Source organism: Vipera ursinii (assembly GCF_947247035.1).
Source record: "Vipera ursinii genome assembly, chromosome: Z".
In the NCBI taxonomy this organism is placed as follows: domain Eukaryota; kingdom Metazoa; phylum Chordata; class Lepidosauria; order Squamata; family Viperidae; genus Vipera; species Vipera ursinii.
Genome location: NC_139517.1, coordinates 753,441 through 780,602, shown reverse-complemented (window position 1 = coordinate 780,602; position 27,162 = coordinate 753,441). Strand labels below are relative to the sequence as shown.

The 27,162-nt window shown below is 52.2% G+C and overlaps 1 protein-coding gene across 1 annotated transcript; it reads left to right on the top strand.

The window, feature by feature from the left end:
- LOC310648804 (phosphatidylinositol 4,5-bisphosphate 3-kinase catalytic subunit alpha isoform-like) lies at window positions 1-27,065 on the top strand. Its single transcript, XM_083376851.1, has 23 exons — window positions 1-207; window positions 1,933-2,075; window positions 2,440-2,700; window positions 3,437-3,599; window positions 4,843-5,052; window positions 6,822-7,072; window positions 11,961-12,203; window positions 13,063-13,148; window positions 13,365-13,470; window positions 14,384-14,536; window positions 14,685-14,819; window positions 15,688-15,812; window positions 15,925-16,006; window positions 16,874-17,038; window positions 17,612-17,715; window positions 18,827-18,998; window positions 19,665-19,771; window positions 19,877-19,998; window positions 21,182-21,260; window positions 21,864-22,034; window positions 22,763-22,880; window positions 22,971-23,122; window positions 24,828-27,065. The coding sequence occupies exons 3-23, from the start codon at window positions 2,512-2,514 to the stop codon at window positions 25,111-25,113; spliced, it is 3,219 nt and encodes a 1,072-aa protein (XP_083232977.1). The 5' UTR covers window positions 1-207; window positions 1,933-2,075; window positions 2,440-2,511; the 3' UTR covers window positions 25,114-27,065.
- Window positions 27,066-27,162: the final 97 nt, after the last annotated feature.

The following is a 27,162-nucleotide window of genomic DNA, read 5'->3' as shown; positions in this document are numbered from 1 at the left end:
TCGGGCTGTCACCGGGCATCGCCCCCTCCCGCACCGGCCTCCCTGCCCGCGCCGGGCTCCGGTCCCCCCGGTCGCCCCCCGCCGCTCCGGCCCCGCGGCCTGGCCGCGCTCCCCTCCCCGGGCCGGCGAGCAGCGATGCCGGGCGGCGGGCGCGGGGTCCGGCGGGGGAGCCGAGCTCTGTGACGCAGCCGCCGCCGCCGCCCCGGAGTAAGTAGCGGGGCTGCCGGTGGCTCGCCGGAGGGGGGCTGCGGGGGGCGTGGGGGGGTCACCCGGGGACGCCCCCCCGCCCGTGTCCCGCGCCGGAGGCTTCCCGGCATCTCTCCCCCCTCGCGTGTCTGCGCTTTCCCACGGAGGCTGCGCCGCGGGAAGCGGCGGCGCCCGGCCGGGACTCGCGGGGCAGACGCGCCCGCCTGGCTGCGGGACCCTCCCGGCGCCCCCTCTTCGCTGTGGGGACGGACCCCCAGGAAAAGCGCCCCCAGCTCCGGCCGTGCGAACCGGTCGTGCGAAGCCTCCCGGCCCGGCCAGGCCCGGATCTGGGCTCCAAGTTAAATCCGGCTCCGCGTTTGAACGTTGCCGGAGATTTGCTCGGCGGGGCTGATCGGGAGAGGCGGTCGCGGCCGAGCTCTGCCGGCCCCCGGTCTGGATGGGGTCCGGATCGGGCCTCGACCGCCGCGACCTCCAGACCGGGGTCCACCGGGGTCAAAAAAGTCAAGATGGCGCTCGCCTTTCGCACCAACGCCCGTTTTATGCCCTCTTTCCTGACTCCCCCGCTCCCCTTTCCTGCGGGTTGCCTCCCCATCCCTGCCCGCGACGTCTGAACTCGCTGCTTCCGGAGGGCCACGGAACGTCTGAGCATCCCTCTTGTTCAGGCTCACCTCCCGACCCGAGGGTGGGGGGTTGTCTGGGGCAGGAGGAAGGTAACGCAGGAACAATCCGTCCCCTTCGATTAAAAAGAGCCCGAAGAAAAACTAGAACTAAAATTGAGTCAACATTTTAACAGAATGACCGAGTTGGAAGGGACCTGGGAGGTCATCTAGTCCACCCCCCTGCTCAAGCAGGAGACGGACCCCAGACCCTTCCAGACAAATGACCGTCCAGTCTCTTCTTGAAAACCTCCGGGGTTAGAGCACCCGTAATGGAGTAACAAGAGTTGGAAGGGACCTTGCAGGTCATCTAGTCCAGCCCCCTGTGGCCCAGCAGAATGGAAACCTTTTGCGCCCCTTCCTCAAATTCAGCCCACGGCAGCCAGCTGGACCCCTTTCTCAGCCTGAATTCGGGACTCCCGTGGAACTGAAATTGGGCAGATTTGGTGATGTGGAAAAGACCTGAAAGCATTTTATGACATCATAACCGCTTCCTGGGGCTGCCCTGGGCTGCCCTTTGGAGGCAGCCAAGCCTCTCCAAACGTCCCTCTGGATTTTTAAGAACGTTGGAAGGATCTGGTAAGGCAAGGCAGGCAGTCCTCCACTTACGACCACTCGTTTAGTGACCAAAGTTAAAATCGCACTGAAAAAACCAACTTAGGACCGTGGCATCCACAGGGTCCCCGGATCAAAATCCATTAGCTTGGAAACTGACTCGTATTTATGATGGTCGCAGCGTCCGGGGGGGGCACGTGATCCCCTTTTGCGACCTTCTGACGAACAAAGTCAGTGGGGGAAGCCGGATTCGCTTAACGGCCGTGTCACTAATTTTAACAACTGCGGGTGATTCACTTTAGCACAGTGGCAAGGAAAGTGGCAAAATGAGACAAAGCTCACTTAACAACTGTTTGGACTCAATTGCCGTCGTAAGTGGAGGACGATCAGCCAGGAGCTTATTGGGTTGTCTAGCTTAACAAAAACCACATATTTCTAAGGTCTGTTTATCTTGATTTTTAAATTTTCATGCCTTTATTTTCCTTTCATCTTTGCATCTTCCCTGTCTCCCTAGCAACTGATGCTGGCTTTGTAGGAGTCACAAAGATGACAAGTGTTGTTGTGGGCTCCTGAGACCAGGCTGGCCGGTCCCTGCAGAGAAGGCCTGCTCTCTGGCACATCTGCACAGCCCATCGTCCACTCCTGCCTTCCTCCCGGGTAGGTAACCGGAGCGGGGGGGGCTGCGGCTGGATGGGCCCTGGGCACTCTGTTGGGTTCACCCCTCCTCCCCCTCCTGCAACCCCCCCCAGGATATTACCAAGGACCCTATAGTCTTGTTCTTCCTCCTCTTCCTCCTCCCCCTCCCCCTCCTGCAACCCCCCCCCACTGAGGATATTACCTAATTGGCTCATGAAACGTCTGCAGGAGAACATCCCAGCTTTGAGAGCATCAAGGACCCCGCAGTCTTGTTCCTCCTCCCCCTCCTCCCCCCTGCACCCCCCCACACAGAGAATATTAACGAATTGGGTCATGAAACCCTGATTAGCTTCAGCAGACCCTCTTCCTCCTCCTTCCCCCCCAGGTGAGCCGGGATGCTTTGACCCCCAGCCGCAAGTCCGTCAACGTGCCGAGAGCCTCCCTCCCGCCCGTGGCCATGCCGCCCCGGCCGTCCTCCGGGGAGCTGTGGGGGCTCCACCTCATGCCCCCACGGATCATGGTTGACTGCTGCCTGCCCAACGGGATGGTGGTCACCCTGGAGTGCCTGCGGGAGGCCACGCTCCGCGGCATCAAGCAGGACCTCTTCAAGGAGGCCAGGAAGTACCCGCTTTTCCACCTGCTGCAGGTGAGCCCAGGGCAGGTGACACACCTGGCCAGGTGAAAAACCAAAAGGGGGGGCACCGATTTATTGGAGGGTAGTTGAGGAGCTCAAGAGAAGGGTGCGAGAATCAGAAACACACACACACCCTTGTTTGGGGAGGAATGCGCAGGGTTCAAAATGTGTACCTTTACAACATTTACAGCCATTCATTCGTTCACTGAAAAAAGTGACCTAGGACTATTTTTTTGACGCCTAATGACCGTCGCAGCCATCCTGACGGTCAAAATTCAGACGCTTGGCAACCGGCTCACGGTTAAGGCCCAAATTTCAGTGGTCACATTGAGACTGTTGTTAAGCGAGTTTTGCCTCGTTTTACGACCTTTCTTGCCACAGCTGTTGAGTGAATCGCTGGGGTTGTTAAGCGAGTCACATGCTCGTTAAGTGAATCCGGCTTTCCCCCCCCCCCCATTGTGTTTGTTTGTCAGAAGGTTGCAAAAGGGGATCCTGTGGCCCCGGGAGACCCTGCGACCGTCATAAATGTGAGTCGGTTGCCGAGCATCCTCATTTAGTTCATGTGCAACGGTCGTAAGTGTGAAAAATGGTCCTAAGTCTCTTTTTTTTCATTCCGTTGTGACTTTGAACGAAGCGAACGGTCGTAAGTCGAGCCCTTGGCCATATGGAAAGAGGGGAGTCTGTTTATGGGGGCTGCTTTAGCCCTCCCCAATCCCTTCTTGCCTCGGTTTTGCCTCCCCCCACCCAGGAGGAATCGTCCTACATCTTTGTGGGGGTCACCCAAGAAGCCGAACGAGAAGAATTTTTTGACGAGTCTCGGCGTCTCTGTGATCTGCGCCTCTTCCAGCCTATCCTGAAGGTGGTTGAGCCCGTGGGGAACCGGGAGGAGAAGATCCTCAACCGGGAGATCGGTGAGTCCAGGCCAGGCCCGCCACACCTGGGGGGCGGGGGGGGGGGGAGAAGGAAGGTCACCTGCGTCACGCGATTTGTGGTCCGGCATTCCCCATTGATCCCGGTCTCTGATGAATCAGATCAGCCCAGTATCTGAGGGGCTGCCACAAGGAAGAGGGGGGGTGTCAATTATCCTGCAAAGCACCAGAGGGCAGGACGAGAAACAACGGTTGGAAACTGACCAAAGAGAGAAGCAACCTGGAATTAAGGAGAAACTTCCTGACAGTGAGGACAATGAACCTGTGGAACCGCTGGCCACCAGAAATCGTGGGCGCTCCATCACAGGAGGTTTTTAAGAAGAGGCTAGAGACGGTCACTTGTCTGAGATGGTATAGGTTATCCTGCTTGAGTAGGGGCTGGACTAGAAGACCTCCAAGGTCCCCTCCAGCTCTATTCTGTTCTGTTCTGTTCTGTTCTATTCTATTCTATTCTATTCTATTCTATTCTATTCTATTCTATTCTATTCTATTCTATATATATTCTATATATATTCTATTATTCTATTCTATATTTTATTATTCTATTCTATTCTGTATTTTATTATTCTATTCTATTCTATTCTCTTCTCTTCTCCTCTTCCATTCCTACCCTATCCTATCCTATCCTATCCTATCCTATCCTATCCTATCCTATCCTATCCTATCCTATCCTATCCTATCCTATTCTATATATATTCTATTCTATTCTATTCTATTCTATTCTATTCTATTCTATTCTATTCTATTCTATTCTATTCTAAAAACAATTCTGTTGGAATACAGCGGACGTTAATGTTAAGTATTTATATTTTTACAGCATTTTATTCATATCTGTATAGGTTTTGTACAGTTTTATCCTTTTAATATTCTAAGCTGCCCAGAGTTACTCTGTGGTAAGACAAGCGTCCAATAAATATATTTTTTGTCCCTCCATTTTTTCTTATTTCATTCAAAATATTAAAATACAAAATACAAAAGGAAAAAAAAAACCATTAAACAGAGGCAAAACAGAACTAGACTAGAATATTTTAAAAAAAGTGAATTCACATTTGTAATGCACATTTATTTATTTTTTAATATCCTTGTCCGGTTTTTCCTTTTTTCTGGGTTTCATTTTTTTCCCCCTTTGGCATCCGGCCTTGCAGTCTTCTGAGGAGCGTTTTAAAAAAAAGAGAACAAATAAATACTTTTGATCAACAAGTTAACCAAAATCTTCGCTTCAAAGGGTTTGCCATTGGGATGCCCATCTGCGAATTTGAGCTGGTGAAAGACCCCGAGGTGCAGGAATTCCGGCGCAACATCTTGTCCGTTTGCCGCGAAGCGGTGGAGACGAGAGGCTCCACAGGACCCCAAAGCCAGGCCTTGTACGTCTATCCCCCCAACGTGGAATCCAGCCCCGACCTGCCCAAACACCTGTACAGCAAGCTAGACAAAGGTGAGCCGGGCGGGGGAGGCGGCCGGCGGGGGGAAGCAAAGCTGCCTCAGTTTCCAGTTTGTTTCCAGCTGCGACACAAGGCGCCGTTTATTCCCGATATGTGGTTCTTGGCAGGATCAGTGCTGCCTCTCCCAGGTGTAAATCCCTTGCAGAGGGTCCCCAGACATCTTGACAGGAGGAGTGCCCCAAAGTGGCCCTCGGCTTCCCAAAGCTTGCAAAGATCTACAGGCAGTCCTCAACTTACGACCGTTCCTTGAGTGACCGTTGGAAGTTACATTGGAAAAAAGTGACTTGGATCATTTTTCAGACTTACGACCGTTGCAGCATCCCCCCCCCCCCAGGTCACGTGATCCAAATTCAGACACTTGACTCGTCTTTATGATGGTTGCAGCGTCCCGGGGTCATGTGATCCCCTTTTGTGACCGTCTGACAAGCAACGTCAATGGGGGTAAGCCAGGTATCACTTAACAACCCTGTTAGTCGGGGATTCACTTAACAACTGTGGCAAGAAGGGTCCTAAAATGGGGTAAAACTCACTGAACAAATGTCTCAGCGACAGAAATTCTGGGCTCCATTGTGGTCGTAAGTAGAGGACTCACTGTATAAAGATGACTCCAGAGCTTCACAAGCCGGGGTCAACTTGAGGCCAATTGCTTAGCAAACCTTCAAAGTCCCGGCAGACGTATTTACAATCTGGACTCAAACTTCTGACAGTTGCCTTCCTGCAGTCATGTGACCAAATTTTGGGGAGTCACAACTGGACCCTAGTTGGTTGTTTGCAGCGTCCCACAGTCACGTGACTGTGCTTTACGACAGCTTTGCCATTGGCTCTCTTAAGATCCATGCCATTCACTTATCAACTTTAGACTTGCTTGAGGTGTGTAGCTAAAAAGGTCGGAAAAGTCTGGCTTGCTTGTTGGATTTCTTTTATGAATTTTGACCACGATGGGCAGGCTCCATTGCGGTCATAACTTGGGGAATGCCTGTAGATGGAATGATTTGGCTGTCTGAATAAGACAACTCTCCACAAATGCTACCTTATGGGCTGAAGCTGCCTTGTATTTATCGTGAGGGGTCAGAATTAGAATTGTGATTTATTGCAGGGGTCTCCAGAGTTGTCCAGTTTAAGACTTGTGGACTTCAACTCCCAGAATTCCCTGGGACTAATGCATTCCTTTTGATAGGTATACCCATTGTGGCCTGTTTACTCTCTTGTAATCCCTTCCTCTGCAATCTCTCCGCTCTAGGAAGTAGGAGAGAGAGAAAAAAACAGGCATGGCTGGCTTAGAAATTCTGGGAGTTGAAGTCCACAAGTCTTAAAGGGGCCAAGTTTGGAGATCCCCTGATCTGTTGTGCTGACCGATCAGGGCTTAGAGAGGACTTAGATCACAGGAGCATAAAAGTGTTGTAAGTCAATAAATAAAACAAAAGGATCAGGTCCGAGAAGATTTTCCCATTTGTTTTCTAAAATGCTTCTGGGAACAGGACGATTCCTGCAAAAAAGACGAAACTCGTGTCAGTTGTGACCTTCCCAGGTTAATTAATTAATTAATCAACCAATTTGTAAAATGTATTGACTTGCCCATCTTACCACCGGCATAACTCTGGTGCAGCTTACATTTTCAACAATCCCGGAGCTGTGGCTGTCGCGCAACCACAAATGAGTCCCAATTCCCCTCCCCTTGATTTTATTTTCTCCCGCGCTTGGCCTCCCGCGGACGCACCCGAGTGACCGTTGCTTGTCCTGCTTTTCCCCCCCCTTCCTGAAGGTCGGATCATAGTGACCATTTGGGTTATTGTGTCCCCAAACAACGACAAACAGAAATACACCCTGAAGACGCCGCACGACGCGCTGCCTGAGCAGGTGATCGCCGAGGCTATCCGGAAGAAGACACGCAGCATGCACCTCTCGCCCGAACAGCTGCGCCTCTGCGTGCAGGAGTACCAGGGCAAGTACTTGCTCAAGGTCTGCGGCTGCGATGAGTATTTGCTGGAGAAGTACCCCCTCAGCCAGTACAAGGTGAGCTCCCCCCCTCGTTCTGATGCTGCAGACAGCGTTTCTCAGCACTTGCGGGGGGGGCTCCTGTTGCCGTCGGGGTCCAGTCGATGCAACAGGCCCACCTCCCAGGAACCAGGAAGCGGGTCTTCTAGCTCTGGAACGGCAGACACAAAAACACACACACAAATGCACCCCTGAAGTCCTTCAGCTCCCATCCTGCTGGTGGTCTGGAGCAGAGCTCCCCAACCTTTGGGGCACCTGGGACCGGTTCCGTGGAGAGAAGTTTTCCAACGGACTGGAAAGTGTGTGGTTTTGTGTGCTGCCTGCATCCCATGAATGGGGCTTTTCTTGTTTGTGCGGACCAGTTTCTGACATGCTGTGGCCCGGTACCGGTCCACAGACTGGGGGTTGGGGACCCCAGGACTGGAGGACTTTGAAAACTGCTGTTTCCCCCCCCCCCCCAAGCTAGGGGCAAGAGTGTTGGTGGAGCCCCTGTGGTTGTGTCAAGGGAGTGTGCCACTTTAAGGCTTGTGGACTTCAACTCCCAGAATTCCTCAGCCAGCCATTTTTTCCCTCCTACTTCCTAGAGCAGAACAGAGAGTGGAGATATTGCAGAGGAAGGGATTGTTGTTGTTGTTAGTTGCGAAGTCGTGTCCGACCCATCGCGACCCTATGGACAATGTTCCTCCAGGCCTTCCTGTCCTCTACCATCTTCTGGAGTCCATTTAGGCTCAGGCCTCCTGCTTCAGTGACTCCATCCAGCCACCTCCTTCTCTGTCGTCCCCTTCTTCTCTTGCCCTCAACCTTTCCCAGCATGAGGCTCTTCTCCAGCGAGTCCTTCCTTCTCATTAGGTGGCCAAAGTATTTGAGTTTCACCTTCAGGATCTGGCCTTCTAAAGAGCAGTCAGGATTGATCTCCTCTAGGACTGACCGGTTTGATCGCCTTGCAGTCCAAGGGACTCGCAGGAGTCTTCTCCAGCACCAGAGTTCAAAGGCCTCAATTCTTTGGCACTCAGCCTTTTTTATGGTCCAGCTTTCACTGCCATACATTGCAACTGGGAAGACCGTAGCCTTGACTATACGCACTTTTGTTGACAGGGTGATGTCTCTACTTTTTAGTGTATTGTCTAGATTTGCCATGGCTTTCCTCCCAAGGAGCAAGCGTCTTTTAGTTTCTTGGCTACAGTCCCCATCTGCGGTGATCTTGGAGCCCAGGAAAATAAAATCTGTCACTACCTCCATTTCCTCCCCATCTATTTGCCAGGAATTGAGAGGGCCGGATGCCATGATCTTGGTTTTCTTAATGTTAAGTTTCAACCCAAGTTTTGCACTCTCCTTCTTCACCCGCAACAAGAGGCTCTTTAGTTCTTCTTCACTTTCTGCCATTAGAGTGGTATCATCTGCATATCTTAGGTTGTTGATGTTTCTCCCGGCAAGCTTAATTCCAACTTTTGATTCATCTAGCCCTGCATTTCTCATGATGTGCTCTGCATATAAGTTAAATAGGCAAGGCGACAGTATACAGCCTTGCCGGACTCCTTTCCCAATTTTGAACCAGTCAGTGGTTCCGTGTCCAGTTCTCACTGTTGCTTCTTGGCCCGCATATAGGTTTCTCAAGAGACAAATAAGATGGTCTGGTATGCCCATCTCTTTAAGGACTTGCCAGAGTTTGTTATGATCCACACAATCAAAGGCTTTAGCATAGTCAATGAAGCAGAAGTAGATGTTTTTCTGGAACTCTCTAGCTTTCTCCATGATCCAGCGTATGTTGGCAATTTGATCTCTAGTTCCTCTGCCTCTTCGAAATCCTGCCTGTACTTCTGGTAGTTCTCGATCCACATACTGCTGGAGTCTAGCTTGTAGGATTTTAAGCATAACTTTACTAGCATGAGAAATGAGTGCAATGGTGCGATAGTTTGAACATTCTTTGGCACTGCCTTTCTTTGGAATTGGAATGTAAACTGATCTTTTCCAATCCTGTGGCCACTGTTGAGTTTTCCAAATTTGCTGGCAAATTGAGTGTAGCACTTTTACTGCATCATCTTTTAAGATTTTGAATAGCTCAGCTGGAATACTGTCACCTCCACTAGCTTTGTTGTTGCTCAGCTTTTCTAAGGCCCACTTCACTTCACATTCTAGGATGTCTGGCTCAAGGTCAGTGACCACCTCATTATGATTATCAGGGACATTAAGCTCATTCTTGTATAGTTCTTCTGTGTAATTTTGCCACCTGTTCTTAATCTCTTCTGCCTCTGTTAGGTCCCTGCCATTTTGGTCCTTTATCATGCCCATTTTTGCATGAAACGTTCCTTTCATCTCTCCAATTTTCTTGAAAAGATCTCTGGTCCTCCCTATTCTATTGTTTTCTTCTATTTCTTTGCATTGTTCATTTAAGAAGGCATTCTTATCTCTTCTAGCTATTCTCTGGAATTCTGCATTCAATTGGGCATATCTATGTTTTTCTCCCTTGCCTTTCGCTTCCCTCCTTTCCTCAGCTATTTGCAAAGCTTCCTCAGACAGCCATTTTGCTTTCTTGCATTTCTTTTTCTTTGGGATGGTTTTGGCTGCTACCTGTTCTACAATGTTGCGAACCTCTGTCCATAGTTCTTCAGGTACTCTGTCTATCAGATCTAATTCCTTAAATCTATTTGTCACCTCTACTGTATATTGAACAGGGATATGATTTAATTCATACCTGACTGGCCTAGCGCTTTTCCCTACTTTAATTTAAGCCTAAACTTTGCAAGGAGAAGCTCATGGTCTGATCCACAGTCAGCTCCTGGTCTTGTTTTTACTGACTGTATAGAGCTTCTCCATCTTTGGCTGCAGAGCATATAGTCAATCTGATTTCTGTGTTGACCGTCTGGTGATGTCCATGTGTAGAGCCGTCTCTTGGGTTGTTGGAAAAGAGTGTTTGCTATGACCATCGTATTCTCTTGACAAAATTCTATCAGCCTGTGTCCTGCTTCATTTTGTGCTCCAAGGCCAAACTTGCCTGTTATTCCCGTTATCTTTTGGCTTCCTACTTTAGCATTCCAATCCCCCATGATGATAAGGACATCATTTTTGGGTGTTAGTTCTATAAGGTGCTGTAGGGCTTCATAGAACCGGTCAATTTCATCCTCTTCAGCACCGGTGGTTGGGGCATAGACTTGGACTACTGTGATATTGAATGGTTTGCCTTGGATTCGAACTGAGATCATTCTGTCATTTTGAGGATTGTATCCCAGTATTGCTTTTCCTACTTTTTTATTGACTATTAAGGCTACTCCATTTCTTCTGAGGGAAGGGATTACAAGAGAGTAAATAGGCCACCATTGGTATACCTATCAGAAGGAAGGCATTAGTCCCAGGGGAGTTTTAAAGTGTTTGGAGAGTCCTGCTCTAAGTAGTAATTCTAATATGCATTGGAGGGGGAGGAGGAACAGGAGGAAGAAGAGGAAGGCCAGCTTCCTAGATTGAAGAGAGAAGGGTCCAAGGGAAGCCTTGAGGCCATTCCCTGCTCAGAGCAAAAAATTCTTATCTATCTATCTATCTATCTATCTATCTATATCTAATATATCATATATCTCATTATCATCTTATTTATATATATATATCTAATCTATATCTACCTATCATCTATATATCCTATCTTATCTATCTTATCTATCATCTATTTATCATCTATCTATATCTAATCTATCATCTATCTAATCTATCATCTATTTATATATATCTTATCTATCTATAAAGGTAAAGGTAAAGTCGTTTCCGACTCTAGGGGCTCATCTCCGTTTCAAAGCCGAAGAGCCAGCGCTTGTCCGAGGACGTCTCCGTGGTCATGTGGCCGGCATGACTAGACCCCAAAGGCGCACGGAACGCTGTTCCCTTCCCACCGCAGTGGTCCCTATTTTTCTACTTGTATTTTTATGTGCTTTCGAACTGCTAGGTTGGCAGAAGCTGGGACAAGTAACAGGCGCTCACTCTGTTACGCGGCACTCGGGATTCGACCCGCCAAACTGCCGACCTTCTGATCGACAAGCTCAGCATCCTAACCCACTGAGCCACCGCGTCCCTATTTATCTATATCTATCATCTATTTATCATCTATATCTAATCTATTTGTCTGTCTATCTTATCTATCTATATCATCTATTTATCATCTATCTATATCTAATCTATCTTTCATGTCTGTCTGTCTGTCTGTCTGTCTATCTATCTATCTATCTATCTATCTATCTATCTATCTATCTATCTATCTATCTATCTATCTATCTATCTATCTATCTATCTATGAAATTTATAGGGTGACCCAACCCACATATAGGTGACTCCAGGCCCGTTGACCAAACCAAATTTTCAGAGGGCCTTTGGAAAAAAAGGGTGGAGGCCGACCATACCACGATGTTCCATAGAGAAGGGGCTGTCACCAAGAAGGCCCTTTTTCATGGTCCCACCAGACGATGATTCCTGGTCAACAGCACCCTTAACATGCCTCGCCTTGTCAGCCTGGTGGACCCCCTTGCTCCAATCAAAGGTCCATCCTTTGCATCCAGTGGCCCCAGACATTCCGGGGTCCCTTTCAAAAGGAGCCTGGAAGCTTTGGGTGCTGCAGAATCCACAGCCAGGGTAAAAAGACTCTGTGACTGTCCCCCTCAAGAGCTGCACCACCTTCTGTGGGGTGGGGTTGGCTGCCGAAGGCAACGGGGCTGGGGGACGGTGAGGCTAGCTGAAGGGCTGTCTCTTCTTCCTTGTCCTCTTCTGGGTGGCTCTCTTCCGACATGCAGAGCAGGAGTGGCCAGGAAGAGGTGGCCAGGTGGACGAATAAACGAATCGGGCCCAAATCTCTGCTGAAGCTGTTGTGGGGTCTTGGCGCGCTGCCTGCTCTCTCTTTCTCCTGACCTCCAGTGTTCCCCTCTTCCTCCAGTACATGAGGAACTGCATCGCCATCGGCCGCCTCCCCCACTTGATGCTGATGAGCAAGGAGAGCCTCTACAGCCAGCTGCCGGCCAACGTCTTCGTGCTGCCCTCGTACGCGCGCCGGTCAGCCACCTCCTCGCACCTGAACGGAGACGTGCCCACCAAGTCCCTCTGGTCCATCAACAGCCTCCTGCGCATCAAGATCCTGTGCGCCACCTACGTGAACGTGAACATCAGGGACATAGACAAGGTGGGCGGGTTTAGGGCCACGCCGCCTGCTGAAGTTATTCGGGGGTTCCTCGATCTGGCTCAGCAGCCCGGTCAGTTTCCATCTTTTCGTATAAGGTCAGTTGTGTTGACCCGACAGCAGCAGCTTCTTATTGGCTGAAGTGACCGCCTCTGCATTTCACCCCACATGATCCCGGTCAGTTAGATGTGGGTCCCTGAAAGACAGCAGGGAAGGAGATTGAGGCACTTAGCTGATTGGGCATGCCGGAACGGGGGACCCACCGGAGCAGAGCGAAGCTCCCTCTCGTAGCCATCGGCTGCTCACAAGTATAGAAGGATGTGCCGGCTTGCACACCCTCCTCAGTCTTCCAATAGTTTGCTACCAATGCTAGGTGTCACCGCCCATAATCCTCAACCACTGGGAGAGGAAGTAACTACAGGTAGTCCTCAAATTATGACCACCACTGAGCCCAAAGTTTCTGTTGCTAAGCAAGACATTTGTTAAGTGGGTTTTGCCCTCTTTGACAAGCTTTCTTGCCACAGTTGTTAAGGGAATCATTGCGGTTGCTAAGTAAGTAACGTGGTTGTTAAGTGAGTCCGGCTTTCCCATGGACTATTGCTCGTCAGCAAGTCACAAAAGTCGATCACCCAGCAGTTGGCAACCCTCGTAAATAGGAGTCAGTGGCCAAGTGTCTGAATTCTGATCAGGTGACCCTGGGGATGCCGCAACAGCCGTAAAGGTGAAAAAGGGCCAGGGGTTGCTTTTTCCCAGGGCTGTTGTAACTTTGGACGGTCATTAAATGAACTGCTGTAAGTCGAGGGCTGCCCATAGTGGATTTCAAGCCGGCAAAGCCTTTAATTCCGCTCTCCCTTTGTCCTAGATCTATGTCCGGACGGGAATTTTCCACGGTGGGGAACCGCTTTGTGATAACGTCAACACTCAGCGCGTGCCATGCTCCAACCCTCGGTAAGGGCGGGAGAAGGGAGAGGGCGCTGTGCCCACCCTGGCCAGCAGTGCCCAGGGCCCCGGCGAGGGCAGGAAGCTCCTTGGCATGGCCAGCCTGGGGGGAGGGGGGGAGGCAGTGTCTCCTTAAGGAGGGAAAGGAAAACAAGCGGGACCCCAAGCGGGGGGACGGGACGTCTGGCCGCCCGGCTGATTCCAGTGCCACCGTTTTGCCCCCAGGTGGAACGAGTGGCTTTCGTACGACATCTACCTGACCGACCTGCCGCGTGCGGCTCGCCTTTGCGTCTCCATCTGCTCCGTCAAGGGCCGGAAGGGGGCCAAGGAGGTGAGTGTTGACGGGCAGCCCCACCGTTGGACCGGAACTTCAGTTAAGCCCCACGTACGGCCATGGCGGAGCCCAAAATTTCAGTGGCTAAGCAAGACGGTTGCATTTTGCCCCATTTCACGACCTCTTCTTGCCGCCATTGCTAAGTGAATCATTGCAGTGGTTAAGTTCGTCACACGGCTGTTAAGTGAATCCGGCTCCGCTTGTCGGAAGGTCGCAAAAGGGGCCCTGCGACTGTCATAAAGATGAGTCCGTTGCCAAGCGTCCAAATTTTGATCACTTGACCACAGGGATGGTGCAACGGTTGTTAAGTGTGACAAACGGTCCTAAGTCACTTTTCAGTGACGTCGTAACTTAAAAGCGGTCACTGAATGAGTGGTTGTAAAATCGAGGACTGCCTGAATGTACTTGCTTGCTTTTGATAGTTGAAAAAAATCAGATAAAAAACAAGACAGTTTATCCTAATACTGCCATCTTTGACATATTGTGCTGAAAACCCCTGGCTGAGGGTGGGTGACTGTGCTCTCCACCTCACTGTGGGTTCCCTGTTCCAGGGGTCCCCATCCTTGGCCAGTTTAAGACTGGTGGACTTCAACTCCCAGAATTCCTCAGCCAGCCATGCCTGGTTTTTTTCTCTCCTATCCCTTAAAGTGGAGAGATTGGAGAGGAAGGGAGTATAAGAGATTAAGCAGGGCCACAATGAGTATGCTGGCTGGGGAATTCTGGGAGTTGAAGGCCACCAGTCTTAAAGTTGCCACGGTCGGAGACCCCTGCCCTATTCCACGTCCTCCCCTGCCCCAGCCCCCTCCTTCAGGAAAGGCCTCTTGGCTGAAGGTTCAGCGATGCTCGGCGTCAGCTTGAGGAACGGTGGCTGACGTTCCCTGACCCCGTTCCCCCCCTTCCCCCCCCGCAGGAGCACTGCCCCCTGGCCTGGGGCAACATCAACCTCTTTGACTACAAGGACACCCTGGTGGCCGGCAAGATGGCCCTCAACCTGTGGTCGGTTCCTCACGGCCTGGAGGACCTGCTGAATCCCATCGGAGTCGGGGGCTCCAATCCAAACAAGGTGAGACCACCCACAGGGGGGTTGACTTCCTCGGGAGTTGGCTGATTAAGTGGGACCCTCCACGTCGGGGGGTGGGGGTGGGAGGGGAAAGGGGTACCCGGCTTTCAGGAGGTGGGGGAGTTGATTGACCTCTTGTCTGCTGCTCCAGGAGACCCCGTGCCTGGAACTGGAATTCACCTGGTACAGCCACCCAGTGAAATTTGCCGACGCTGCCGAAATCGAGGAACACGCCAACTGGGCCATGTCGCGGGAGCTGGGCCTGAACTACTGTATGGTGGGCTTGGTAAGGGGGCCACATGCCCTGTCCGGCTGCAGTAGGGCAGCTCCAGCTGGGAAGCCTTTTGTCTGAGGATCCCCTGGGCAGGGGGTCTCACAAAGAGACCCCCAAGGTCCTCTCGGGCCTAGATTCTAGGGGGAAAGCCAGCTACGTCCATTGCCTCGTAGGGTGGGCAGCCTTATACAAGCAGTCCCAGACTTAACGGCAGTTCATTTAGCGACCAAAGTTCCAACGGTAGTGGAAAAAAAGGCAGCATTTTTCAGACTTACGACTCCTGCAGCATGCCCCCTGGTCCCGTGATCAGAATGTGGGTGTTTTAGCAACCGACTCGTATTTATGACGGTCGCAGTGTCCTGGGGTCACTGGATGCTCTTCCGACAAGCAAAGTCAGCGGGGAAGCCTGACTGACTTAACAACCGGGCTCCTGACTTGACAAGGGCAGACATTCACTTAACAACGGTGGCAGGGAAGGTCGCAAAATGGGGCAAAACTCACTTACCATCTCGCTTAGCGATGGAAATTCTAGGCTCGATTGTGGTGGTAAGCTGACAACTACTTGTAGTCCGGTGGGGAGGGGGATACTAGGTCAGAGAATCCTAACGTGGCAATTTTCAGGTGAGTGGACTTCAACTCCCAGAATTCCCCAGCCAGCATACTCATTGTGGCTCTGCTTACTCTCCTATAATCCCTTCGTCTCCAATCTCTCCGCTTTAAGGGATAGGTAGAAAAAACAGGCATGGCTGGCTGGGGAATTCTGGGAGCTGAAGTCCACCCACCTGAAAATTGCCACAGTTGGGAAACGGTGTTCTGGCAGGTTCTGTCTTGCTGTGATCCATAAAGGGGAGGGGGCTGACATCTCTCCCCCCCCTTCCAGAGCAACCGCCTGGCCCGCGACAGCTCATTGGACGAGAGCGAACTGGAGCAGCTGCGCAACGTCTGCAACCGGGACCCCCTGTCGGAGATCACAGAGCAGGAGAAGGACTTCCTTTGGCGCCACCGGTCAGTGGGGTGGGTGGGTGGCTGGGCCGGACAGCCGAGTGGGGCTGGACAGCCGCCGTGGCTGCCCCCCCCGGCCCGGCCTTGCCTTCCACGGCCCCCCCTCTCCTTCCAGGCACTACTGCGTCAACCTCCCCGAGACGCTGCCCAAGTTGCTGCTGTCCGTCAAGTGGAATTCGCGAGACGAGGTGGCCCAGGTGAGCGCAGACCAGCATCCTTCGTGCTCCAGCCGGGGGCCCTGGGAGATTTGCCGGGGGGAGCAGCCGGTGGTGGTTTGGCTCCTGGCAGGCAGATGCCCCCCGCCCCAAACTGCTCCTCTGGGCATCCTTGATTGGCAGCTGTGAGGTCCACGCCCTTTAAAGCAGCCGTCTCAGGTTTTGCAGGCCGTCCTTGACAGACAACAATTCGTTCACAGTTACAATGGCACTGAAAAAGGGACTTACCACCATTTGTCACCCAGCCCTTGCAGCAGAGTCGGAAGGGACCCTGGAGGTCCTCTAGCCCAGCCCCCTGCTCAGGCAGCAACCTTTGCAAAATAACAGCTGGACGGGACCTTGGAGGTCTTCTAGTCCGCCTCCCTGTTCGGGCAGGAAACCTTATTCCATTTCAGACAAACGGCTGTCCAAATCCCTTTTCTTAAAAACCTCCAGCATTTGCGATTCACTTTAAGAACTGCAGCAAGAAAAGTCGCAGAATGGAGCAAAACTCACTTAGCCAGTTGTTTCGCTTAGCAGCGGAAATGTTGACCTCCATTGTGGCCATAAGTCGAGAACGCTGTAGAGTTGGCAGCACTGGGAACCTTCCGGCAGGCTCGGGAGACCCCCGCCATGAGCTCTAGCAGGGATGGGGAACCTCGGCTCTTTTATGACTCGTGGACTTCAACTCCCAGAATTCCTCAGCCAGGCAGTCCACGAGTCCTAAAGGGGGCCATAGTTCTCCCATGCTGGCTCAGGAATTCTGGGAGTTGAAGTCCAGGAATCATAAAAGAGCCAAGGTTGCCTACCCCCGAACTGTACCATTCTCTGTTTCCCCCCCTCCCGCCTGTCTCCGCCCCCCCCCCCCAGATGTACTGCCTCCTGCGGGAATGGCCGCTGATCAAGCCCGAGCTATCCATGGAGCTTCTGGATTGCAACTTCCCGGATCCGGTCATCCGCGAGTTCGCCCTGAAGTGCCTGGTCAAGGGACTGACCGACGACAAGCTCTCCCAGTACCTCATCCAGCTGGTGCAGGTAGCTGGGGGTGGGGGGGGCAGGCCCGCCTCCCCTGAGCGATGCAAGAGGGCTGATTTCGGGGTCCAGGGCCCGGGGGGGAACCTGTAACGGGGCCTTGGGGGCCTTAAGAGAGGAAAAAAAGAGGGGGAGATCGGTTGTGGGAAAGGCTTGCAGTTGTGCTGGGGGGCGTGAATGGTTTTTGGGGAGATCAGAAATGCGAGGGTGGGGGAGGAAGCGTTGCCAGCTGCCTTCTGCTGGTGTCAGGAAGTGGGGAAAGAGGCAGGTTCTTTCAGATGAACGGAATTGGAGAGTTGGAAGGGGTCTTGGAGGTCATCTAGACCCACCCCCTGCCCAGGCAGGAGACCCTATGTTATTTCAGGCTAAAGTCGCTTCCAATCTCTTCTCAACAACAGAATGGCAGAGTTGGAAGGGGCCTTGGAGGTCATCTAGTCCAACCCCCTGCTCGGGCAGGAGTCCCTTTACGGTCAATAGGATCTCTTCCTTTCCTTGGTTCCCTCCCCCCCCTGTGCCAGCTCCGCCCCCTCCCTCTGAAAGGCCCGGTCTCTTGACTTGTCCGGTCTTTTCTCCCAGGTTCTCAAATACGAGCAGTACCTGGACAACCCTCTGGCCCGCTTCCTAACCATGAAGGCGCTCACCAACCAGAGGATCGGCCATTTTTACTTCTGGCATCTGAAGTGAGTCCCGGGGACGCAGCGGGGCTGGAGGGAGGGGCTTGCGGGAGATTGACAGGGTGAACCGGAACCGGTCCTGGTTCCTTTACCGTCGTTAAGATGGATTTTCCTGCGGTAAGATTTTTTTTAAAAAAAAAAACCTGTTAAAAGGAACAAGACAGCATCCCAAATAAATTCTGGCCCAGTTCAATTCATCCATTCCGATAATTGGTAGTTCGGAATGCAGGCTGTTCTCGACTTATCACAATTCATTTAGTGACTGTTCGAAGTTACAGTGGCACTGACAAAAAAACGACTTATGATTATTTCCCACCGTTGTGCCATCCCGGTGGTCACATGATCAAAATTCAGACCCTTGGCAACTGATTCACGGTAACGACGGCCGCAGAGTCCCAGGGTCGGTCAAGTGATCCTCTTTTGTGACCTTCTGACCAGCGGGGAAGCCAGATCCACTTAACAACCGTGTGATTCTCTCACAACTGCAGTGATTCACTTAATGAACATGGTGAGAAATGTCCTAAAATGGGGCAAAACTCAACAACGGTCTCACTTAGCAACAGAAATGTTGGGTTCCATTGTGGTCATAAGCCGAGGACTCAGCTGTAATTGCAGCCCTGTCATTGAGCAGCTCAGAATAAGGGGTGAAGCAAGAACTGACCTCTTATTAATTTAAATCAGGGGTCTTCAAACTTGGCAACTTTTAAGACGGGTGGACTTCAGCTCCCAGAATTCCCCAGCCAGCCATACCTGTTCTTTTTCTACCTATCCCTTAAAGTGGAGAGATTGGAGAGGAAGGGATTATAAGAGAGTAAGCAGGGCCACAATGAGTATGCTGGCTGGGGAATTCTGGGAGTTGAAGTCCACCAGTCTTAATGTTGCTAAGGTTGCAGACCCCTTCCCTATTTCCTGTCCTCACCTATCCCTTAAAGCAGAGAGATTGGAGAGGGAGGGATTATAAGAGAGTAAGCGGGGCCACAGTGAGTATGCTGGCTGGGGAATTCTGGGAGTTGAAATCCACCAGTCGCCAAGTTTGAAGACCCTTGATTTAAACCAATCACTGTCGAAAGACTCTGAAGGGAAGCCCGGATTGCCATGTTTGTCTCCCCCTCCCCAGGTCGGAAATGCACAGCAAGCCAATCTCCCAGCGCTTCGGGCTGATGCTGGAGGCCTTCTGCCGGGGCTGTGGGATGTACCTGAAGCACCTCAACCGGCAGGTGGAGGCCATGGAGAAGCTCATCAATCTGACCGACATCCTTAAGCAAGAGAAGAAGGACGAGACCCAGAAGGTGCCTCCCGGGGTTGGGGAGGGGGAACCCAGTGGGCGGGGGGGGAGAGACTGTCTTGAAGGACGAGAAGGAGTTGGGGTGGTGTGCAGAGGGACCCCGTGGCCCCAGAGGGGGGCTCCTGTCCTCCACCGCCCTCCTAGGGGGCAAGAAAAACCAAATGCACAGGGAGAGTGCAGGTGGCACCTGGCTCAAACACAGGAACGGTGAGATGGACCTCGGAGTCCTGGTAGAGGATTAGTTAGCCAGCCGTGTGCAGCAGCAGCCAAAAAGGCCAATGCAATCCTAGGCTGCATTAATAGAGAGATAGATTCAAGATCACGTGAAGTGATGGTATATAGGTCCTCCTGCTTGAGCAGGGGGCTGGACTAGATGACCTCCAAGGTTCCTTCCAGCTTCTCTTCTCTTCTCTTCTCTTCTCTTCTCTTCTCTTCCCTTCCCTTCCCTTCCCTTCCCTTCCCTTCCATATTCTATTCTATTCTATTCTATTCTATTCTATTCTATTCTATTCTATTCTATTCTATTCTATTCTATTCTATTCTATTCTATTCTATTCTATTCTATTCTATTCTATTCTATTCTATTCTATTATTTTCCATTCCATTCCATTCCATTCCAACCCTGGACATTTTTAAGAAGAGACTGGACAGCCATTTTTGTTCTGTTCAGATGCAGATGAAATTCCTGGTGGAGCAGATGAGGCGGCCGGACTACATGGAGGCCCTGCAAGGCTTCATCTGCCCGCTCAACCCTGTCCACCAGCTGGGCAACCTCCGGTGAGAGCCCAGGCAGGGCTCCTTTGGGGGGCGGAGTGGCAGTGGGAGGCGGCCCGGATCGGGGAGGGGTCTTCTAGCTGGCCCTCAGCCTCGCCTCTCCTGCAGGCTGGACGAGTGCCGGATCATGTCCTCGGCCAAGCGTCCCTTGTGGCTGAACTGGGAGAATCCGGACATCATGTCTGAACTGCTCTTCACCAACCACGAGATCATTTTTAAGAACGGAGACGGTGAGCGTCAGAACCGGGCCGGGGGTGGGGGTGGGGGGAGGGAGGGAGGTGGCAGGGCAGTTCCCAAGGGAGAGAATGAAGTGCTACTACTGTTTTACGATGCCTTGGTAAGGCCCCACTTGGAATCCTGCACCCAGTTTTGGTCACCATGATGCCAAAAAGATGTTGAGACTGGAATTGGGTGTGTCTAGTTTAATGACGCTGTGGCTCAGTGGGTTAGGACGCTGAGCTTGTCGATCAGAAGGTCGGCAGTTTGGCAGGTCGAATCCCGAGTGCCGCATAACAGAGTGAGCGCCTGTTACTCGTCCCAGCTTCTGCCAACCTAGCAGTTCGAAAGCACGTAAAAATGCAAGTAGAAAAATAGGGACCACTCCGGTGGGAAGGTAACAGCGTTCCGTGCGCCTTTGGTGTCCAGTCATGCCGGCCACGTGACCACGGAGACGTCCTCGGACAAGCGCTGGCTCTTCGGCTTTGAAACGGAGATGAGCACCGGCCCCTAGAGTCGGAGATGACTAGCACGCATGTGCGGGGGAACCTTTACCTTTACCTTTAGTTTAATGAAGAGAAGGACCAGTGGGGACATGATAGCAGTCTTCTGATGTTTTTGAGGGACTGCCCCAAAGAAGATGGGGTGGGGTGGGGTTCCACCTATTCTCCAAAGCACCAGAAGGCAAGAAAAGATGCAACAGATGGAAACTTAAGACCAGGAGAGAAGCAACCTGGAATTAAGTAGAAATTTCCTGACGGCGAGAACAATTGAGCAGTGGAACGACTTGCCACTGGAAATTGTGGTTGCTCCATCACTGGAGGTTTTTTAGGAAGGTTTTTTCTCTGAAATGGTCTAGGCCCTCCTGCTTGAGGAGGGGGTTGGACTAGATGACCTCCAAGGCCCCATCCAACTCTTGTTATTCTGATGGCGTCAAGGGCCTGGATTGGGTCTCTGGGGGCGAGGCACCGTTCAGCGGCCCCACAGAGAACGACCTGGCTTTCTTCTCTTGCATCCTGCAAAAGATGCTTGGAAATGTTGGGGTCCCCCCTGGATATGACTCCTACCCACTGTGGGTCTGGAGGCCCCTCTAGCCTCTTTCGGAGCCTGGCCTCCGTGGCTTCCCCCCTCCCCATCAGCCTGACCTCATCCCTGACTGCGTGCTGGGACCCTCACCCTTCGCTTGACCCCTTCCAGATCTCCGGCAGGACATGTTGACCTTGCAGATCATACGAATCATGGAGAGCATGTGGCAGAACCAAGGACTGGATCTCCGGTAGGAAGGATCACTGGGGGGGAGGGAGGGAGAGCCTTGGGGAGGGGGCAGGGGGTCAGCCAGCCGTTACCCACTTTGTTGGGTGGACAGCCCCCATCTAGAGAGCCCCAGGCCTGGCGGGGTCCTGAGAGAAACCAGAGGAGACTGGGGCGCTGCCTGCGGAGGGCTGGGTCCTGTCCAGGACAGTCCAGCCTAAGGTCTGGACAGTGCTGGGCAGGGAGCTGGCTGGGCACTCTTGCTTTCCACCTCCATCTTGACTCAAAACGGGCTTTCCCAATAGAGTAGAGTAGAATAGAATAGAATAGAATAGAATAGAATAGAATAGAATAGAATAGAATAGAATAGAATAGAATAGAATAGAATAGAATAGAATAGAATAGAATAGAATAGAATAGAATAGAATAGAATAGGATAGGAGCTGGAAGGAACCTTGGAGGTCATCTAGTCTAGCTCCCTGCTCAAGCCGGTCCTGCCCTGCAAAGCCCCCCTGCCCCATTTGGGATCAAACCCCCCCCCCTTGTCTCTGCCCCCTGGCCTACAGCCGCAGAGGTTGGGGCTCCGGGCTGGCTGGGCTGTGGGCCTGACTGCCCACCCTCCTTGCAGGATGCTGCCCTACGGCTGCCTGTCCATCGGGGACTGTGTGGGGTTGATCGAGGTGGTCAAGAGCTCCTACACCATCATGCAGATCCAGTGCAAGGGCGGCCTGAAGGGGGCGCTCCAGTTCAACAGCAACGCCCTCCATCACTGGCTGAAGGACAAGAACAAGGGCGAAGGGTCAGTGGGTGGGGGGGAGGGAGCTGGGTGGGGAGGGGGCGCACAGGCCCTGTGCCAAGGGGCCCCACAAGGCTCTTCAGCAGGAGGAGGGTGGGCAGAAAGCAGCTTGCAAGGCTGGCTCAGAGAATCGCCCAGTGCGATCGATCGGAAGAGAGCTGGGAGGGGCCTGGGAGGTCGTCTAGTCCAACCCTCTGCTCGAGCAGGGGAACCCTAGTCTGTTTCAGTCAAACGGCCGTCCAGTCTCTGGTTAAAAAGCCTCCAGTCACCTCAGTTCTTCAGAAGGGGAAACGCTTCTTGGATGAGAAGCAAAAGGTTTTTAAGCAAAACAAGCCAAGGAAGTCCCATTTTTCTTATTTGGGAAAAGCATCCAAAAGGAGAAATTTTCTGACCGTTATAGAACAATTAACCAGTGGAACTCCTCGCCTCCAGAAGTCTGTGAATGCTCCAACACCGTGTAAGTTTTTAGGAAGAGACTGGACAGCCATTTGTCTGAAATAGTATAGGGTTTCCTGCCTGAGCAGGGGGTTGGGCTAGACGATCTCCAAGGTCCCTTCCAACTACTACTACTACTACTACTACTACTACTACTACTACTACTACTTCTCCTTCTCCTCCTCCTCCTCCTTCTTCATCATCATCATCATCCTCGGGGCCACCTCCGCAACCTGGAGGGTGCAGACTCCCCGTGGGCCTTTTTGCAAGGCTGCTTCTTCTCCTTGCCCCTCCAGATACGACGCGGCCATTGACCTCTTCACCCGCTCCTGTGCGGGCTACTGCGTGGCCACCTTCATCCTGGGCATTGGGGACCGTCACAACAGCAACATCATGGTCAAGGACGACGGGCAGGTGGGTGCTTGCCCTCGGCTGCCCTGCTGGGCGTGGGAGCTGACGCCAAGAGCCCCACCCACCCATTTTGCCCCCCCTCTCTCTCTCCAGCTCTTTCATATTGACTTCGGACACTTCCTGGACCACAAGAAAAAGAAATTTGGGTACAAACGGGAGCGAGTGCCCTTCGTCCTGACCCAGGACTTCCTCATCGTCATCAGCAAAGGGGTGCAGGAGTGCACCAAGACCAAAGAGTTTGAGAGGTGGGCACGGAGGGGGGGGTCCTCGCCAAGCAGGTCGTTCATCCCCCCCCCGACACCTCCCACCCGGGGCCTCCTTCATATCCCCCCCCAGATCCTCTCTGAGCAGTGCAGCCCCCTCCCAGGCCTTCCATTCCCCCCCCCCCTCCCGGGAGTAAGCTGTGGTTTTGAGGAGCCCTGGATGGATCCTGGTTTGAAGCTACAGGTTAAGTCCTCGGTTTACGACCTCAACTGAGCCCCCAAAATATCTGGTGCTGAGCTAGACGTTTGTTAAGTGAGTTTTGCCCCATTTTATGACCTTCCTCGCTAGGCTTGGCAGGCGAGTCACTGCAGGCGCTAAATGGGTAACCCGGCTGGGAATCTGGCTTCCTTCCTTCCGTTGACTTTGCTCGTCAGAAGCTCCGTTGCTAAGCGAGACAGTTGCTCGGTGGGTTCCGCCCCGTTGGGCTGCCTTTCTGGCCACCGTTCTTAAGTGAGTCACTGCCGTTGTTAAGTTAGTAACCCGGTCGTTAGGTGAATCTGGCTTCCCCATTGGCTTGGCGTGTCAGAAGGTCGCGAAAGTGAATCACGTGAGCCCCACGGGACCCTGCAGCTGTCACGTGTACATGCCAGTTGCCAAGCATCTGAACTCTGATCCCGGGACCGTGGGGAGGCGGCAACGGTCGTAAGTGTGGAAAACGGCCATAAATCAGGTTTTTTAAAATTCCACTGTAACTTGGAACGGTCACTAAACGGACCCAGATTATTTATCTTATGGGTGTTTTTGAGCCTCAGGGCTACCTTTCTGCCTTGGGGGAGGGAGCAGAGAGGAGGCAGACCCCCCCTCCTTCCCATTCAAGCCCCTCCCCTTCCAGGGAAAATGGGGCAGTGGGCTTTCCTAAGTCCATGTAAGGTGTCCCCTTTCGGGGAAACCTTGGTCAGACATCCTGGTTAGGACACGAGGCCCACCACAGGGCGGGGGTCTCTGGCTAGCCACCTATCCAGGTTTGTAGGCAGGTTGTCCTTGACTTACAAGTGTTCATTTAGCGACCATTGCAAGCTGCAAGGGCACTGGGAAGAAGGGACTTACAGCCGTTATTTTCACACTGATGACCATCGAAACGCCCCTGTAGTTGTCTCGCTTAGCAATGGAACTGTAGGGCTTGACTGTGGTTGTAAATTGAGGACTAGAATGGACCTCTGTGTTCTTGAACATCTGGAGGACTTTCCAGAGGTGGGATGGGCTGCCCTTTGCTTCTGGTTGGGAGTCCCCTCCCACGGGAGGGCCAGAGGTGGGTCAAGACCCCCCGTGGCCTCTTCTCTTCCCCCAGTCATGCAGGATAGGGAACCTTGGGTCTTTCATGACTTGTGGACTTCAACTCCCAGAATTCCTCAGCCAGCATGGGGGAACTATGGCCCTCCTTTATGACTCGTGGACTTCAACTCCCAGAATTCCTGAGCCAGCCACGCCTGTTTGTTTTCCTCCTACGTCCTAGAGCGGAGAGATTGCAGAGGAAGGGATTACAAGAGAGTAAACAGGCCACAATGGGCATACCTATCAAAAGGAATGCATTAATCCCAGGGAATTCTGGCAGTTGAAGTCCACAAGTCATAAAAGAGCCGAGGTTCCCCACCCCTGCCCCAATGTGTCTCGGGGTGCGATCCCCCCACCCCCATTTTTTTTTTCGTTCCTGCCTCGGCCAGCCAGTCTTCCTCCTCCTCCTGGCAGGTTCCAGGAGATGTGCTACAAGGCCTATCTGACCATCCGCCAGCACGCCAACCTGCTCATCAACCTCTTCTCCATGATGCTGGGCAGCGGGCTTCCGGAGCTGCAGTCCTTTGATGACGTGGCCTACCTGCGCAAGACCCTGGCGCTGGACAAGACGGAGCAAGAGGCCCTGGAGTACTTCACGAAGCAGATGAACGAGGCCCACCACGGTGGATGGACCACCAAGATGGACTGGATCTTCCACACCATCCGGCACATGCCGCTGAGCGAGGCCAGCCACGACTGACCCACCGTTCAGGGAGGGTGGTGTGGACCCTCGCTCGGGCAGGGCAGCCCCTTGATTTGTCCAAGCCCCCCGTGGTCCGTGTCCTCTCTTGGGACCAGCCGAGAAGATCTGGTAGACCTGGAGAAGATTCAGGAAGCAGAGAGGACCTGAGCTTTCTGCCCTCCTCTCCCCCTCCGAGACCCCCAGGACAGTGCTGGGAAAGATCCTCCGGAGTGGGGTCGCAGCCTCCTTCAACCCCAGAGACCTGTGCTCAGAGACCCTCTCCCCCTGAAGCTTCCTGGGAAAAAATGGGGGGGGAGCAACAGGGAGGAAGGACTGGGGGTCGTTTTCCTGCCAGAGAACAATCAAGAGAAGGGTAATACTTGAAAACGTCTGGAGTCAGAAAGGAAAAAAAAACATAATTATTTTCTCTCTCTCTCTCTCTTTTTCAAATACAAATTTTAAAAAAACCCACACATTTCGAGGTGTGCCGGCCTCTAGAGGGTTATTGCTTTTTTTTTTTAAAAAATCCCTTTTTGCTTGCTGAGCTGCAAAATGCAAAGTCTCAGACTGAGCCTAACGCGTTTTACGATGAAAAGTTTGTTTTAAGAATAAAAGGTGGTTTTATTAAATTTAATAATTTTATTAATTTTATTACGTTGGATGAAATTTGATTCTGTTAAATCTAGTAACACTAGACTTTATTATGCCTGATAAAGTTTCCTTTTATTAAATGTAATAAAATTTAATAAAATTATTTCTTTTTTTTTTTAAATAAAATTTGTAGGACAATAGGGCCGCCAGACCCACCCAGATGTTTGATCCTGCGGACTATCGTGGTTCTCTAGGATCAAATCAACAAAAGGCGATTTATATTGAGGCCAATTGGCTTTAATCAAAGGCTACGTGGATAATGATAATAAAGTTGGAAGGGACCTTGGAGGTCATCTAGTCTGGGAGGATCCCGGTGTGCTTAGAAGTACAGACCAGTCTCAGCCAGGTTGGTGTCGTTAAGGCATCAGGCTTGGGAATTCTAGATCTGCTTTAGGCAGGAAAACTGGTTGGGTGACTTTGTGCCAGCCACTTTCTCTTGGTCCCAGGAAGGAGGCAATGGCAAACCAATTTGGAAAAAGCCAAGAAAACAGGGATGCCTCCCCCCTCCAAGAATCCACTGCCCCAATTTGAGGGGGTGCCTAAAATAGAGCAGACCCTCTGACCTCCATGCATGAATTTACAAGCAATCCTTGACTTAACGACCGCAATTGAGCCGAGACAGTCGTTAAGTGAGTTTTGCTCCATTTTACAACCTTGCCACTGCTAAGTGACTCTAGCACCGTTGTTAAGTGAATCTGGCTTCCCCGTTGTTGGTCAGAAGGGTCGCAAAAGGGGATAGCGTGACACACAAACCCCCGGGGATGCTGCGACCGTCGTAAACACGAGCCAGTTGCCAAGCATCTGAATTTTGATCATGTGACCATCAGGATGCTGCAATGGTCGTTAAGTGTGAAAAAGGGTCATAAGTCCCTTTTTTTCCAGTGCCGTTGTAACTTTGAACGGTCAGTAAACGAGTGGTTGTAAAACTTCAACCTCTAAAACGGAAGATTTTTCGCTTCAGACGCTTTGATGGTAATTTGCCCAGGTAAAGGTAAAGGTAAAGGATCCCCCGGACACGCGTGCTAGTCGTTTCCGACTCTAGGGGCCGGTGCTCATCTCCGTTTCAAAGCCGAAGAGCCAGCGCTTGTCCGAGGACGTCTCTGTGGTCACGTGGCCGGCATGACTAGACGCCAAAAGCGCACGGAACGCTGTTCCCTTCCCACCGGAGTGGTCCCTATTTTTCTACTCGCATTTTTACGTGCTTTAGAACTGCTAGGTTGGCAGAAGCTGGGACGAGTAACAGGCGCTCACTCTGCTACGCGGCACTCGGGATTCAACCCGCCAAACTGCCGACCTTCTGATCGACAAGCTCAGCATCCTAACCCACTGAGCCACCGCATTTGCCCAAGTCAGCCGCAATTTGATTGACACCTGTCCTGGGAGAGGGAATTATTTGCCATGAACACAGCTGCTGCT

Coding starts and splice junctions, on each gene's coding strand:
- LOC310648804 (XM_083376851.1), top strand. CDS start 2,512: ATGCCGCCCCGGCCGTCCTCCGGGGAGCTGTGGGGGCTCCACCTCATG. Junction 13,471..14,383: donor GCCGGAAGGGGGCCAAGGAG/GTGAGTGTTGAC, acceptor CCCCCCCCGCAG/GAGCACTGCCCCCTGGCCTG. Junction 21,261..21,863: donor AACCAAGGACTGGATCTCCG/GTAGGAAGGATC, acceptor CCCTCCTTGCAG/GATGCTGCCCTACGGCTGCC.